At 39.4% G+C, this 17,898-nt stretch overlaps 1 protein-coding gene across 1 annotated transcript in view; it reads left to right on the plus strand.

Annotated features, from left to right (window-relative positions):
• Positions 1–3,649: 3,649 nt before the first annotated feature.
• LOC119913434 (G-protein coupled receptor 4-like) overlaps positions 3,650–17,898 on the plus strand; it is a 70,712-nt gene continuing 56,463 nt past the window's right edge. The window contains exons 1-2 of the mRNA XM_038732862.1: positions 3,650–3,868; positions 6,840–7,024. Of these exons, the coding sequence (XP_038588790.1) occupies positions 3,650–3,868; positions 6,840–7,024 (404 nt within the window). The remainder of the gene's footprint in view (positions 3,869–6,839; positions 7,025–17,898) is intronic.

Genomic DNA, 17,898 nt, shown 5'->3' on the forward strand with positions numbered 1-17,898 from the left:
TGTTGCAGCACTACCACATTAAACATAGTACATTTGCTTTATTGTTTACCATTGTCAGAAGATTGTTGGAATATGCTAATTTGACCAGATGATAAGGCCTTCTACAGACGATGTGGGGGATTAGCATCATTAGTATCTCACTCTATCCACCTAAAAGTTACCTGTAGGTTACATGTCTGTGGTTTTGTTTGCCACACATATGAGGTCCCAAATCAGGTTATATGAATCCACACTAGTGATAAATTTAATTCTATAGTCCCATTTTACCTGAAACATGCTGTCCCAAATTACCACAACACGTTTGGTAATTTAAAAATTGTAAACACAATTTCCAAATAATATAGTTGTATTTTGGTACACTATTCATGTTTTGTATATCATTTAAATCTACAGTATCTTAGTCATCAAATGTTTTACTCTTATATCAAAATCAAGCTGAACCTTATGGCGTTTCTATTAACTGTTGTGTTTTGGGATCAACTTCCTGTTTGATGCAGACCACACACCCCCATGATGATACATAATTAAGTCATGTGACTTTGTGACTTCAGTTATGAGCATTCATAGCAAGGTCCTACCACCAATAACTCAGATTTAAACTTTTCAGGGGAGAAGTAAAATGCTGTTTTCTTATGCTGTCCTAAATTACCTGATGTCCCACGATACCTGAATTCAGCTTATTTAACTTAAATTAAAAGTATAGACTACATAACTTTACCTGATAAGCCTGCATTTAGTTTTGCGGGGATGCTCAGCAATGATATCAGCAGTCCATCAGTATGAATGATGACAACATTTCCACAGTCAGCTTCATGTAGGCAGAGAAAGAGGGAGAGAGAGAAAGGGGAGGAAAGAGGAGGAGAAATGGAGGCCAATAGAAAGGATAGAGACGAGACAGATCCTGTCATCTACTGAGACCATTTCCAATAAGACACCTAACTGTAGAGACCAGGAAGCACTGTTTGGACTCTGCTGTGGGAGAAGTGGCTGCTGGGAAATGTTTTGGTCAACTTGCTCTGGTTCACTGTGATGGCTTCAACACATGGAAATAAAATGTGTTTTATTAGTTTGGAGCTGGAAGTTGATGTCTGTCATTATTCTCCTTTAATCCCAGAAGCAAAGCAGATATTATTTTAGATGAACTGAGCTCATTCTAACCGCCTCGCTGTCTTCTTCCTAAATCTTTATTTGGACTGTTGTTTGGATGTTTAACACAGGGAGAGCATCTCAACACGTCTTTAGCACTTTTTGCTTCTCACAGTTTAATTTAGTTGTTTACATATGTATGTTTAACCAAAACTGTGTTTGTTTTTCTTTTTTGTTGTTTTTGTACAAACACAAACAACTCCATATTATTTGTTTCTTTATTTAATCTAAGTGTAATTTCTGCTGTTTTAGTGGTAGGCATGCTGCTGTTTAGGATGTGATTCAGAGCAGCTGTTTTGCAGCAGCTGCTGTGTGCTTGGCAATATGGATAAAATCTCAGCTAATAATGAGCTAAAGTTTAAAAAGGGGAAACATACAGCAGACTTTACTAACTTCTACTGAAACATGTTGGTCTGATCTGTTGTGACTGTCCCTGTCAGCTTCCTAGATGTTTACTGCACGCTCATTAGAATAAAATCAGTGAGGTGTTTTAGTGTTTGGCTGCTGCTATATTTTCTGTAAACCACCAGATGTCACTGTGCCGGCTGAGTTCAGGACCCAGAAGCATCAAATATTTCAGCAGAAACCAGAAGAAAGCCCAAAAGCTGCATGAAGCTCTGTTCAGCCCAATACTGACAATGGACATACTGACATACTAAATACTGACTGGACAATCAGAATACTAGTTCTGATTGTCCTGATGTAGTTTTATTCTAATGAGCGTGCAGTAAACATCTAGGAAGCTGACAGACAGTCACAACAGATCAGACCAACATGTTTCAGTAGAAGTTAGTAAAGTCTGCTGTATGTTTCCCCTTTTTAAACTTTAGCTTATTATTAGCTGGATCCAACAAGAACAAGCAGATTTCCTAAATGTCAGACTGTTTCTTTAAATACTGGCTTTCTGCAGGGGACACTTTGGAAACTAGCAAACTGCATTTTAGGAAGATAAACTGCTAAAAGCTTAAAGTAATGACTTGATAAGCTGATATGGATCCCAGATATGTAGATGCTTAAGTTTTAGTTTAGTTTTATTTTTACAAATTCCTCTTTTAGTGTCTGTTGGCAGTCACTGTCTGGCAGCTGAGATGCAGAATAGTTTTGCATTTTCTGATGATCTTTATGAAAAGTCCCAGGAGGACAGAGTTATGTAATCCAAGACAGGTCACAGTCAGTTAATGATTCAGTTAAATAAACATTCAGTGAAATGAAAACATAAATCAGTGTTTCTCAATCTCTTCTAAACATAATAACTTGTTGTGGTTAGTTTGTGTTTTGGGGGCCATTTCTGCCTTTATTGCAGGAGACAGTAGAGACATACAGGACATGAGGACAGAGGGAGACGGGGCTGATATGATTTATGTGTACATGATGATTATTTAGATTTTATTAGTCACCATTCAGCTGCTATAATCGTAACTCAGCTGCTGACGTCAAATTATTAGCTGTAATATGAACCTGAGCATCCACTGAATTTAACACTAACCTGCCATATTTCATGTTGTTATATAGTAATAATAGTGCCCAATATGTAGTCTGCACGGGTCATTCCAACAGCATACTCCTGTGATGACAGTTGTTGACATTTCACATTTAGCCTAATGCAGGTTGTGAAGACAAGTAAACCAAGATTTCCCTCTTTGCACTACCTGTTCACTTTTGTGTCTGTATTTCTTATTTTATACAATTTTAGCAAGGTTCGAGTTTTAATCTGAGCTTCATGGGGGTCTCCAACATGGCCTACTAACTGAGGAATAAATAGGCCTAAATAGGGCTCAGATTATGGGTGTGACGACACAGTTAGGTCATGAGAACAAGACGAGAAGATATTTTAACAGTATTTTGAATAAATCTTCGATGCTGAAATATATCAGTTGGGGGTGGGGGGGTCTTATTTTTTGTTTTCTCATCGTTTCATTTGTTATTTAACATTTCGTTGCTGCAAGCTGTTTTTCAGACAACTAAATGACACCTAATGTCGATATTTTTTAAATGTCCCGCCCCCTCCAGGCAGTGATTGGTCATTTCACAAAAGTGAACCTATTTCATAGCGCCCAGAGAACCTGATATGGAGTGGGCAGAGGAGATTACTGTAAAAATTCTATTAAAAAAAAACTGGTCCTCACTCATTTCTAAACCCTGGCTTTGGCCCTGCTTGTAATTATTTTCTTATTTGAATAAATAAAAGTTAAATGTAACAAATGTTGAGGAATGATGATAGAAAGTGAAAGACAGCAGTTTGTGATTTGATATGATTGTGGTAAACTACAGGTACACTGTGTTTGTGTGAACTTCACCTCACAGCTTTAGTGATGTCACTGAACAATGTTAGGTAGATATTAAAAACCTGCTCCCTTTAATAACCTGATCTCTCAAACAGGTTTCACTCTGAAGAATGGAAGATTACTACTTTAACAGCAGCTCACAGCCCCCCCCAACAACTGAACAACTGTTCCAACAACTGATACAACAATGATACAACATACCCTCCACCATCTTTGACATGTACGGTTTCCACACCCCCAACTCTCAGGACAACAGCGACATGATCTTCAACTACGAGAATGACAGCAATTTCACCTCCAACTACCAGAATCACAGCAGCATCATCTCCATCTACCAGAGTTACAGCTATACATTCATCATCAGTGTGGTGATATACATAATCTTTGCTCTTGGCCTCCCGTCAATCCTCATGGCCATCTATTCTCTTTATTCTATGGTATGTACATTCTGACAGAGTTATTTATTTCCTGTCTGTGTCGTGTGTCTGTCCTACAGTCTGTCTGTCTTTAAAGGATCTTGATCGGGTTTTCGGGTTAGGTCCTCTTGGGGTTTACAAGAATAATTAGCTCCATAATTAAAAATGTACATGAGGCTGATTGGACCCTAAACACATGTAGTTTACACGTGTGGCTCCATCCAGCCTTCTACACAACAGTAATACACTCACAAAGACACACAGAGCAAATGTTAACATTTTGTTCTTTGTTGTTTTCTGCTTTTTCCCTGATATCAGGAATTGTTCTTTTTAAAAATTTCCTTGTTAATTGACATTTTGGTAACATTGTCTTTAGTCCACTTATGCAGAGAGAGACAGATAGGTTTATAACAACTGTTACAGTTTTTTTCAATTGCTAACCTGCATTGTCAAAATTTCACACACAGTCAGTGAAACATAGGTGTATGTGGACCAAACTGAATAATTAGGGCCCAAGCTCGAAAGTGCAAGGGCACCAACGAAAATTTGCACACACCTCAGATCTGGTGGAAAATCCAATGTTCTGCACTGATAGGGGTGGGGCGTGGCCAGGGGGCTCAATAGCACCCCTAAACAAACAATAGGTTTTGGACAAAGTTTCTTTGATCTTCATGAGATGTTGTGTGATTAATGCTCTTATTACAAAGTCCACATATCAGCTTTTTTATGAGATTTCGCTCAACAGAAAGTCAGCCATTTTGCGCTTCCTGCATCATTTTAAAATTTTTAAACAGATATTGGAGGCCTTTAGGATGATCAAAGAGCCACGAAACTTCGCAGCCAGAGTCAAACTGGCAATGTTTCGATTTGATGTAATTTTTAAGACTGAGGGTGTCACGTTGGCTCTATAGCGCCCCCTAAAGCCTTTTTAGCCATGAAATGGCCAGGGATAGTCAATCCCTCACAAGACTTTAAACGCTCGTCAGAACGTTGTTTTGTATTGGCTGATATGATTTGGGGCCTACAAAATTTCCAAAAAGCAGCCCCTGCAGTATGTTGTCTCTAGCTATATGAAATGTGGGGGGCCGATGTATCATCTCTAGGCTTAAAAATAAGTCTCTGGAGCCATATCCTAAACCCAAAAGGAAGTTGGCCATTTTGAATTATTTACGAACTTTTACCCCGTTTCCACTCTCCTAGAGCTTTTACCCTATCTACTTCAAATGTGGGTAGCACCATCTTTAGAGCCTTGTGATGTTAAATTGCAATGCTTTTTTTGATTGATCAAACGGTGCGTCAATGGCGTGCCGTTAAATTGATGTCACGCCATGTAAAGGAAGTAGCATATAAATGGACTAGACATGGTCTGATATGTCCCAAAATTCACAAGTAAACCTCTTAGAGACTTACATGTCAATATCCAGTCATAGTGATAGCGCCACTTACGGCATCTGGAAAGTACGTATTAAAATTTATTTCTTATGCCTCTTTCATATTTTCACCCCACTTAGTACCTCAGCGGACCAAAATGTCCATAGTGAGGCTTTTATGCTCCTCATAACAGGTTGACCACATCCATCTTAAAGTTCTTGTCAAATGCTCTTGCCTTGGTGTCAGCTGGAGTGCGATGCAAGAGTCCCAGCTGTCGCTGCACCCGAGGCACGCATGGGGGCGAGGGCCCGCTCAACGCTGCTTGCAGCTTTAATTTTTCATTGCTTTCACACAAAATGCATTCAATGACTTTCTCCCAAAAATCCATGAACTCTTCTCTTTACTACTTCACCACCTGCAAAATACTATATATCAGCAGCACATTTTTCAAATGCTAACACACTGTCCAAAACTGTTAAAACACATTCAAAACAAAATGATTGCAAATATCCTGCATTTTTGAAGCAACTGGACAGATATATATATATATATATATAGAAAATAGCTGAACATTTGCGTACATTTCATGTTTCTGTTTATGTGCATACAGAAATGTGTGTAATGTTTTTAATGTGGTTTTACTGTAAAACTGCACGCTGAGTGGAAAGCAGAATTGGTTCAAAGGGTTAGTACATCACTTACAGGCTGTGGTCATTGTGTCTCAGGTACCAGTGTTACTGTAACTGTATTGCATTACAGTACTGAAATTTCAGGAAATTCTTTCATAAGCTAATTACTGAAGATTATTGCAGGAAGAGCAAATTTCTGCGTTTCTGAGTCATTCTTGTTTTAAAAGATTTTTTCAATGTGTCAGTTTTTCAAAACATCTGTTTTAATGTTTTAAAAAGCTTTGATAAAATTTTATGGCCAGTGCCAAGTGTACAGACACCAGGGTCTTCACTTCCCCTCTAATGGTTTCATACCACAGTAGAAGACAATGAGAAAGAGCTCACACATAGTATAAATACGTGTATAATAAACAGCTTGTTAAACTCTGTGTTACTTGAACATTTTTCAGTGTGCTTCTAAGTTTCTTTGTGTGCTCCCTAAATTTTTTCATTTAGGAATCCGGATTTTTTGAATCTTTTAATGCAGCTTATTATCATGTTTGATGTTTAATCTGACAGGTGAAAAATTGTGTGACCTCAGTAAATCCAGTGAAAACATAATGAACCTTTGTTAACCTGTCTCTTATTTGTGTGATCCTCCCTAAAATGCATATACAATAAAAAGAGAGATTCTCACCTTGCAAACTCAAACAAATGAGTCTCAAACTCCAGTCTGGTGCATCTGTTTGATAAATCCAGCTCATGTGTTTGAGCCAGAACGCTTCATATCTGTTGCTGAAAAACTGCTGCAGAAGCTGCAGGAAATCTGGTCCTTAGTCTTGTTCCTGCAGTGATTGGCCAGTGGGTCATATCTGAGATTCCTGTTTGATGAAAAAGTCAGAAATGGCTCTGACTGCAGCTGCTGGGCAGAGCAAGATGACAGATTTGGGAGGAGGTGGACTTCACAACATGTTTCCAACTGCTTGTTGACTTTTACCAATGTTTTCCGGCAGGTGAGAAGTGATCATGTTGCTCCCATCTACGTCATCAACCTTCTCATTACCGACCTGATTCAGCTCTGCTACATGATCGTTCCTGTGGTTTCAAATGTGAATAGGACTATACGTATCATCAGTTCTATTTACCTCTCTGGTCTGGTTGCCAGTGTTTACTTCATGGTCTGCATCTCCCTGGAAAGGTATCTATCTGTCTATCCAGTATGTGTGGAGCTCCTTCTGTGTCTGAACATTATATTAGTTTATAACTCTGAAGCTCCTCAAAGATTTTGTGTCCATCTTGTATTACAGGTATTTGGTCATCGCCCACCCACTGTGGTACCGCTGCAGACGAACCATCAAGACCTCTGTGGTGGTCTGTGTCCTGGTCTGGGTCCTTTCTCTTGTATATGGTGTCCTTTACTATTTCATTGCTGCTTATGTGGTCAGGTACATAATCTTTGCCATTCTCCTCCTCCTTCCCTTCCCACTGTTCATATTCTTCCTGACTGGGACCCTCAAAGCCCTGTCTGCTTCCATCTCGGTCCCCTCTGATGAAAAACGACGAATTGTGGGAGTTTTGGTTCTGGTGCTGCTTATTTACACCCTGCTGTTCCTGCCCAGAATCATTTTGAACCTGGATGTAAACTCTAACGTGACCCTCGCCCACCTGTCTCTCATCTTTGTTAGGTTCAGTCCTCTTGCAGACTTGTTCCTGTATGTGTTCATGAGGAAAGGGACCATAGACAAGCTTTTGGCCTCTGTGTGTTGCTGCAGAATGGACAGCAATGATATCAGCAGTCCATCAGTATGAATGATGACAACATTTCCACAGTCAGCTTTCATGTAGGCAGAGAAAGAGGGAGAGAGAGAAAGGGGAGGAAACAGGAGGAGAAATGGAGGCCAATAGAAAGGATAGAGACAAGACAGATCCTGTCATCTACTGATAGAGAGTCATAGCTCTATTGAGCCATGTGTTCCGATAGCCCTTCTAATCTATGTCCTATTTATCAGATTGATCTCAGTTTGTACATGTTAACAATGAATCCTCCATGCACGCCAAAGCTAGTCATGATGGGAATTATTGGGTCACCTTACCTATATGAATAGTCTTGTGAAAGTTATTTTTATTATTATTAGTAGTAGTACTGTTAATGTGAGCTACAGTATAGAAATAAAATTTAACTGAATTGAAATTGAATTGATATGATTTCCAATAAGACACCTAACTGTAGAGACCAGGAAGCACTGTTTGGACTCTGCTGTGGGAGAAGTGGCTGCTGGGAAATGTTTTGGTCAACTTGCTCTGGTTCACTGTGATGGCTTCAACACATGGAAATAAAATGTGTTTTATTAGTTTGGAGCTGGAAGTTGATGTCTGTCATTATTCTCCTTTAATCCCAGAAGCAAAGCAGATATTATTTTAGATGAACTGAGCTCATTCTAGCCGCCTCGCTGTCTTCTTCCTAAATCTTTATTTGGACTGTTGTTTGGATGTTTAACACAGGGAGAGCATCTCAACACGTCTTTAGCACTTTTTACTTTTCTCATACACATTTTAATTTAGTTGTTTACTAGTATGTTTACCCAAAGCTGTGTTTGTTTTGTATTTTTGTTATTTTGTGTAAGTATAAGTACTTGTATAAGTAAGTAAATAAGAAAAAAACATGTGTAATTTCTGCTGTTTACCCAAAACTGTATTTGTTCATTGTTTTTGTTCTTTGTTGTGAGGATGAGAAATGTGAAGAAAAGGACACTGGAAGCAACTGGTTCTGGTTCTTGGGGGGCCTTCACAGATACTGTTTGACTGCCTTATAGTAAAATGATTCGCCTGTGCTTTAATTTTGATGGCTTGCCTTTTAAGACTGATGCTTGGTGCCTGCTTAGCTCAGTTTCCAAAAGTACAAAGTGAAAGTAAGAAAGATGTTTTGTTTGATATACTGTTTTATATTTTAATGTCTCTACAGTCTCTTGAGCGCTGACCTTTGCTCGGCCTTCGGAGACCTATGGTTGTACATGATCATATTTCAGATTAGACACTCATGTCCAGTAAAGAGGAAGTGAAAGTCTGCTCTTGCTGGCAACTCGACCCTTTAGAGAAATAAAAAATGTCTCCCTGATGACAGATGTGTTCATCTCGCTCACATGAAGGGAGGCGAGAAAGGAGGTGTGAAAATAAGAAGCGGGTCAAGAGTTTTCATCTTATAAATCAATACTATGAGTTTCTAATATTCATTAATACATTTTAAAACTTGTGTTTTGAGATAACATCCTCTACATGTATCCCCTGCTGATGTCTGAATAATTGTTTTGATCAGCAAAGAAGGCACTATTTGTTAATGTGTCAACAGACAAGAACCTTCATTTTGTGACTACAGGAGCAGGGGAGGCTTTCTTCTCTCCTTTTTAAAGTCATCAGAGAGGTGAGAAGGGTAGAATGAGTGTCGACATGAACTGATTTAATGTATTCTGCATTTGGAGTGATGAATTTAAAACTGATTTGTGCATGCACTTAAGATTATGTAAGAGATGTTCATTTATTTATTTAAGAAGTGTGGCCTACTATATTTGGCCTTTATGCGTTTGAACATTTAAAAGATTTTACTAAAATGAGTTATAGAGACCTGCATGATATGTTTTATTACCATATTTAGAGAAACATTTAAGAACTGAGGCAAAGGGGTGTTGCAACTACTGGACAGAAGACCATCTACCCATAAAAGGAAAAGTAATGTAAAAACCAATCAATGTGATGATCAAGTTCTGATAGCCAATGATTGTTTGAGAAAAGGGTGGGGTCCTCCCTGTCTATTTCTTTATTTAAGTTGCTGACCCTAGAGCTCTGTGTGAACTTTTTGGGGCTTGTTGAAAATAAATAAGTTTCTCTTTGGGCCTTAACAAAACTAGACTTTTCGTCTCATTTTTTGTCTTTGTTTTCTTCCCCCTCTTCTGGACTGGTAAGTTAGTATTTACTTACTTTAACATCCACACTGTCTGCATTAACACACCTCATTACAGATAAACCAGCAAACTGGCCCTTTAAGAAGCTCATTCCAGGTTATCTGTTCAGTTCCCTGCTCTCTGGAACACACACTACATGTCAGAGAACACAGATATGCGAGAGATTCTGAATGTGCAGAAAGTTTTAAACATGAGCAGAAAACCTGCTAAAACACAGGATTTATTAAAGTCCAGGAATTCATTAACTTCCCCGTGCAAAAGATACAAAAGAGGATGGAAGACTGAGTCATGCTGCATGTGTGCTGACTCAGGAGGGATTTTATTAAATTAGAAAAGTTGATCTACAGGAGAAATGTTGGCTATTTAAAAGCAATAGTTAGAGAATGTCTGAAAGCCTCATTACATTCTATACAATTTATTTATTTTGAATTGTCACCTGCTGCCTGAATTTTGTGTTCCCCTTTACATAAATGAAGACTTTTCCACAATAAATTGAGGCAAACATTTTCACCAGAATGCAGGAAATGAAGTCCTCAATGCTTACAATTTTCTGGGGGAGGACCCCCAGACCCTCCTCTTCATTTGAGTCATCTCCACCATTGAAACTTAACCAGTGCTCTTGTATTTCAAGAAATCTACCCCACACTGCAAGAAAATAGTTCATAGAGGGACATAGTTTTTAGTCTCCCAATTTAGGCTAAGATGTTGAGGTTGACAAGTATGTGGATCACAGTTATTCATCATTGACCATGATTTCTGACTTGGCTTTTCATCTATACATGCTAAAATTGTGAGTTTGGCAGCTGAACGTTTAAAACAATTCTTGAGGTTAGGGGAGCGATGACCCCAACCCCTGAGGTGGACTTTTTGGGGTTGGGCATGGGGGCTAAAATCCACTGTATGTTTCCCCTTTTTAAACTTCATTATAAGCTGAGATCCACCAAGAACAAGCAGATTTCCCAAACTGTCAGACTAGACGAGGTGACAAATTGATTACATAATTTCTTTTACAAATTTGGTGTACCTAAAAGACTGCCAACAGACCAGGGCTCAGAGTTTTGCAACCAGGTACAGTAATGATGCTGTATGTGTCCCCAGTGTGTAATAAGGCCTGCAGCTGTGCTGACTATTTCATGTTTCTCTAATCATTCTGAAGGTCGACTATGGACTGTGTGAGAAACAGCTGGCAACCGAGTACAGCCCGTACTTTCTGATGTTTGGGAGGGAAGCGAGGTATCTCAGAGGTGCCAAAAGAGTACGAAGTAAGAGTATGCATGTATGTTCACTAGTTATGTCCTACATTTAACTGTGATTTGTGGCAGGTCACAGAGGATAAAGTCAGCAGCCTACTGTGCAAGGAGATGAGTCTGCAGAAGATTGAGTCTGTACACGCAGAAGTCATGGCCAATATTAAGAAAAGCCAGGACAAGGTCCGCAAAAGAAAGCAGGAGAGGGGCCATGAGGACAACTTCAAAGTGGGGGTCAAAAATGACGGTCAGGGGCAGCGATAAAGGGGGCAAGTTGGAGACAGACATGCTAGGGCCGTTACAAATCACTGAACTCCAGGGGAAAAGTGCTGACCTTGGGGGGGGATTTAAGATCAACATTGACCACTTGACACATTATGTCCAGCCAGGGGAGAGGATCCCTGCCAAACTGATGACATTTTTGGATCTTTCTCTGGCTGGTCCATCACAACATCCACTAAAGCAGCACACACACATATTCCACAGTTGGGGAGAGATCCACAAGCCAAAACGCAGCAGCTTCATTGGATGCAGACATGTGTGAGTAAACGTGCACAAAGTACACCCTAAATGATGCATTTCACAAGTAACTGACTGTCATTGATTCACAGTAATCAGAGACATATGGGCAGGAGGCCGCAAGGAGAGGAGATGGTCCGAGGCTGGGCCATACAAAGTCCATGGATAGAAACAGTGGATAACAGGTGACTCTTGTTCTCATAGGTTATTAATGCATACCCATTTATTGTGGGACAAAAACAGGGGCTAGGATAATTAATGCCTATACTACGACTGAGGGGCTCCCAGAAATGTTATAGAAGGGTTGTGTTCCCCTTTATATAAATAAAGACTTTCCACCATAAATTGGTGCAGAAAATGTCTCCAGAATGCAGGAAATTAAGTGTTTAATGCTCAAAACCTTCTGGGGGATGAATGAATATTTTTCCTTTAAATAGTATTAAAATATCTTCTAGTCTTGTTCTCGAGACCCCAATATTCTGCATTGTCACGTCTCAAGGGCTGTGTTTTGTCACAAGTCTAACCTTTTTTTATTTTTTATTTTCCACCTTTATTTATACAGAGAATCAGACTGACTCTTTTACAACTGAGCCCTGTGTACAGCAAACAGATATTATAATAAGAAATATTCATAACAGATATAAAAATATTTAAAAAAAACAGACAATTTACAGGTACAAAATACATTTGTGAGGAAAGTGTTCATTCCACATTGCTTTAAATCGTCCTGTTGAAATCAGGACAGCTAGTTTAAACTTTCCCTGTAATTTCTTCCAAGAATTCGCAGCATTGTATTCAAAGACAATTTTCCCTAGCTCACAATGGGCTCTGGGAATTTCTAACACTAACAATCTTTGGAACGTGTCTGATAACTACCGACTTTCCAATTTATTTTAGTGGTCAGATAGCTGGGAAGTTTATGCGTTATAGCCTTATAGACGAGTAATAACCAGTGACTGGTTCTCCTGGCGACCAGAGAATCCCACCCCACTAGCGAGTATAGAAGACAATGGTGTGTGTTGTAATTGACACCCGTAATAAACCGCAAGACAGCATGATAAACTGCATCAAGAGGTTTAAGCACTGCAGCTGAAGCATGCAGTATGTCACCATAGTCAAGTACTGACATGAAAGTAGCTTCTGCAATGTCCATTCTATGCTGATAAGACAGACAAGATTTATTTCTGTAGAATAAACCAATCTTCACTCTTAACTTCCTCAGCAAAACAGTAAGATGTGTTTTAAAAATAAGATGTTCATTGTTACGGCCGCCGCTGGCTGCCTTAGAGTAGTTGTGTTCTGGAGTACTCTGAACAGGTCCCCTGGACCTGGAACCACCCACTTCCTGGTTGCTGTTTGCTGGCGTCTGATTGGTGTGGCCGAAGATCCAACCAAACCTGCCAACCAGGACTCACCAATCAACACTGCAATCAATGCTACTATAGCATTCGCAGCCTCAAAAGGGAATGCAGGAAAGCAGAGCGCAGATGGAAAAAATCCAGTCTCCAAGTCCATTACCTCAGTCTGAAGGATTTATTAATTAACTACAATAACTTGGTTAAGGATGCGAGAACACACTATTTTTCTGAACTCATTACTACACATAAACACAATCCCAGGTTTCTGTTTAAGACTGTGGATCAGCTGGTAAACCCAACCCCTCCTTGTGCCTCAGCCGGAAGTAATGATGACTGTGAATTGTTTTTATCTTATTTTACCAATAAGGTGGTGTCAATCAGAGCCTCTATTACCCCCGCGGCCTCTTACTCAGAGGTTCCTCACCAGCAACAAGAGAGTTTTAACCAGTTTTATCCCATCGACTTGTCTGAGCTTTTAAAAACAGTATCACAAATGAGAGTGTCCTCTAGCCCACTTGATATAATACCTACAAAATTTTTACTGAAAGTAATGGATTCTGTTGGGCCCCATTTGATCTCTGTTTTCAACAGCTCCCTGTCTACTCGTTGTGTCCCTGATTATTTTAAAACGGCTTGCGTGAACCCACTTTTAAAGAAACCTGGTTTAGATCCGTCCCCTCCCACATAATTTTAGACCAATTTCAAAACTGCCTTTTATTGCAAAGATTCTAGTAAGAATTGTGTCCAAACAGCTGCTCGCTGTACTGGAAAATAACAAAATATTTGAAAAGTTTCAGTCTGGTTTTAGGAAGTACCACAGCACTGAGACTGCCCTGCTTAAAGTCACCAATGACCTTTTAATGTCTGCTGATGAAGGTATGTGCTCAGTCCTTGTACTCCTGGACCTTAGCGCTGCTTTTGACACCATTGATCACAACATCATGTTAGACAGATTGAGTGGGTGGGGATCTCTGGTACTGCTCTAGAATGGTTTTCATCCTACCTGTCAAATAGGAAGTTTTGCGTGTCTGTAAACAACTATGTCTCCTCGTTCTGTCCAGTTAAATATGGTGTGCCTCAGGGGTCGGTCTTAGGACCCATTTTGTTTTCCTTGTATCTGCTTCCCCTTGGACATATCCATAAACATGGCATTTCTTTTCATATTTATGCTGATGACACACAAATATACTTGCCCGTCAGATCCACAGACCCTGGAATGCTGAGTTCACTTAACAACTGCCTTTGTGAAGTTAAAAAATGGATGTCAAATAATTTCCTCCAGCTGAACTCAGACAAAACAGAAATCCTGGTCATCGGGTCTCAGCAGATGGCAAATCAAATACTGCCATCTGCTGGTTCCCTAGAACAAAGAAATATGACCACATTACTCCTATTTTAGCTTCATTACACTGGCTCCCAGTATGTTTTAGAATTGACTTTAAAATTCTATTGATCACTTTTAAAGCTCTTCATGGCCTCTCGCCTTGTTATATTTCTGACCTTTTAGTCCCATACGCACCAGCACGTACCTTGAGATCCTTGGGCAGAGGTCTGTTGTCTGTTCCAGAGTCTCGACTGAAAACTAAAGGGGACAGAGCGTTTGCTGTCAGGGCCCCGAGGCTCTGGAACAGCCTGCCCGAGGAAATCAGGTCGGCTGAGTCAGTGAACTCTTTTTAAGTCCCTTCTTAAAACATACTTTTATAGGAGAGCTTTTCCCGATCTTATTTGACTTTATTCTATCCCTTTTATTTTATTGTATTTCACTAATTTTATATTAAACTTTCATGCTCTTATCTTGTTTTTTTGTATTATTCTTTACACTTGTTAAAGCACTTTGTAACTTGTTTTTGAAAAGTGCTCTACAAATAAGGATTATTATTATTATTATATTACTAATAGTTTGTGTTTCTGCAGTTCGAGGCGACTGTGAGCCGGTGATCAGTTCGCCTTGTTGTTGGTTGTGTACCCTTGTGAATTTCTTGAGTGTTGACTTTACCTGTTTCTGTTGGTTGCCTGCTTACGTGACTCCTGTCAGTTAGAAACCTTGTGAACTACAGAGTGTGAGTGGCACTCTTTAGGGTGGAACATTGTCTGTTTGGTTACCCTACATTCTTGTAAAGCATGTAGGTACTGACCTCCTCTTGTTCAGTGTTTTTTTTGAGTAGAGAGCTGTCTTTGGACAATACCTCCTTTAGGTTCCTACATACCTCCTTTTGTTGTGTTTTTTCTGAGACAATCATTTAATTAAACAATTGACTCAAAACTTAATTCAGTTGTCCTTACCACCTTCATCTATCCCAAATACCTTGTTACTGCCCTACCCTAACGAGCTGGGTTGTAACATCATCCAGCCAAATATGCAGGAACACGTTCTATACCAGTAACATCCAGTGTACTAATTTTAAACTCATCCAAATGTTTTCTGGAGATGGAAGAGTAAATATTTAGTTTTACTTGAATTCAGTACCAGCTTCAGATCAATAAGAGATTTTTGTAGAATTAAAAAGTCGGAAGAAGAGCAAGTGCTTGAGCATAGGATGGGGCAGTAGCATAAATCAATGGCATCCGCATAAAAATGATATTTACAATTTCTCACAGTGTTACAGATCATTTATGTAGAGAGTAAACAACAAGGGACCTAATATTGAACCTTGAGGACTTCCTTTTTGAACACGAAGGATATCTGATTTGCACCATCCATTACAATGACCTGTGTTCTATCACTCAGATGATGTTTAAGCCATGTGCTAGTGTTACCTGTCAGACCCATTGAGGACAATTTTCTCAGCAAAATTGAATGATCAACTGTATCAAAGGCTTTTGACAAGTCAATAAAGAGATAAGACTAAGATTTTTCATCAATTGCTTTTACAACATCTTTAAAGTATTGCTGTAATAGTGATGTGCCCAGTTCTGAAGCCCGATTGATATTTAATGAGAATATCCCTTTCAGCTAAAAAAGTACGCAGCTGTAAATTTACTAAAGACTCCAACATGTTAGCCAAACAAGATAATTTAGAAATTGGTCTATAGTTCTCAACAACACTTGTGTCTCCATCTTTTGTGAAGAGGCAGCACATGGGCCACTTTCCAAACTCTGGGAATAATACCCAATGTTAATGTAAGGTTTAAAAATATGTCACAGCTTCCTCCCCCCCCCCCCGACACTTGTTTTGTATTTATGGCACACAGAGTATGTAGTACTTCATTTACAGTGAAAGGTTTTAGTGCAAAATCTTGAGTATCAAGACAACAGCTTTATCATCATCACTTACTCTTTTTGGTTTCACTAGAAGTAACCGTAGAGTTTCTTTCAAATAAAGAACCAGCTGCAATGAAATGCAAATTTTTTTCAATTTAAAGCTTCTTCTTGGGGCTCCATCTGAAGCAGAGCACATTAAGAGATGGTTCCCCACTCAGAGTTTTAACTCCCCTGGTTTCCTGCTGTCTTTCTGCCACCGGCTGACAACGTTCCAGAGCACATGAAGAGATGGCTCACCTGCCCTGAGTCTGGACTCCCCTGGAACCCTCCTGCCTACCTCCCACCTTCCATCGTCCTCTTTCCTCCATCCATTCATCCTCAACCCTGATCCCTCACCTTTTCACTCCCTCATTCATCACCTCATCTCTTCATCCAAACATTCTGCAGTAGTGTGCCGCTTGTGAATGTGTGTAACTGTGTGAATGTCAACAACGTGCAGAAGAAGAGGTCTGAACACACTAATTGTTAAGTTTTACACCTAAACATCTACCAAAATGAATGTAATGTAGCAGCTAAATAAATGCAGAATATCCATCCATCGTCATCCGCTTATCCTGCGTACAGGGTCGCGGGGGGGCTGGAGCCAATCCCAGCTGACATTGGGCAAAAGGTTTGGTACAGGACAAGTAGCCAGTCCATCGCAGGGCTAAATGTAGAATAATATTTCTAAATGTATTCATTTATTGTAAGTAGCTAAAGTAGACTCAGTGACCCAGATGTCACTTGGTGAATCAAAGTAGTGTGGGCTGAATAGAGCTTCATGCAGTTTTTGGGCTGAGAAAAGATTTGAAGCTTCTGGGCACTGAACTCATCCGGCACAGTGACATCTGGTGGTTCACAAAAAATATAGCAGCAGTCCAAGCTGCAACACTAAAACACCTCACTGATTTAATGCTGTCGTTTTTATACCATGAGTGCGCCGTAAAAGTCTAGGAGGCCATGTATTCTTTGAATTACTACAGTAATGTTGTTGTATTTTGAAAAATAAATCACAAGTGTCTGTGGTAGTGACCACACTCTCAACCCAAAGACTTATTTACAATGTCAAAAGCAAGCTGCTGAGAAGTTACAAAAGCATGAGCATGAATAAAGATATTCATATAAGCAGACTTCCAGTTAGGACTGTGTGTCAGTGTATAAGGTTTTTTTATCCATCAGGTTAGCCAAAAGCTTTTCAGTAAAGTGTGCAGAGTTGATGAAATCCTCTCCCAGTGATGCCTGAACAGTCAGAGATCCAGCATGAAATATAAGATGTTAGTTTGGAAGGGATCAGTGGACCAACCAAACGGGTATTTCTGTCTGAGGAGAAGGAAATTACATCTGAGAGCTCTGAATGGAGCTGAAATGATTCAATAATTAACTTTTTATTTTCTATTATCATGTATGAATGGATAAATTATAATTAATTTAATTTATCATCATAACTGTGTAAACTGTGCAGCTTATCAAGTCATTACTTTAAGCTTTTAGCAGTTTATCTTCCTAAAATGCAGTTTGCTAGTTTCTAGAGTGTCCCCTGCAGAAAGCCAAAGTATTTAAAGAAGCAGTCTGACAGTTTGGGAAATCTGCTTGTTCTTGTTGGATCTCAGCTAATAATGAGCTAAAGTTTAAAAAGGGGAAACATACAGCAGACTTTACTAACTTCTACTGAAACATGTTGGTCTGATCTGTTGCGACTGTCCCTGTCACACTTTATCATTTCAGCCCCAAATTATTATCTAAAAAAGTCT

Source organism: Micropterus salmoides, unplaced genomic scaffold (genome assembly GCF_014851395.1).
Source record: "Micropterus salmoides isolate LMB-PRFRI ecotype aquatic unplaced genomic scaffold, ASM1485139v1 Ms_hic_scaffold_2, whole genome shotgun sequence".
In the NCBI taxonomy this organism is placed as follows: domain Eukaryota; kingdom Metazoa; phylum Chordata; class Actinopteri; order Centrarchiformes; family Centrarchidae; genus Micropterus; species Micropterus salmoides.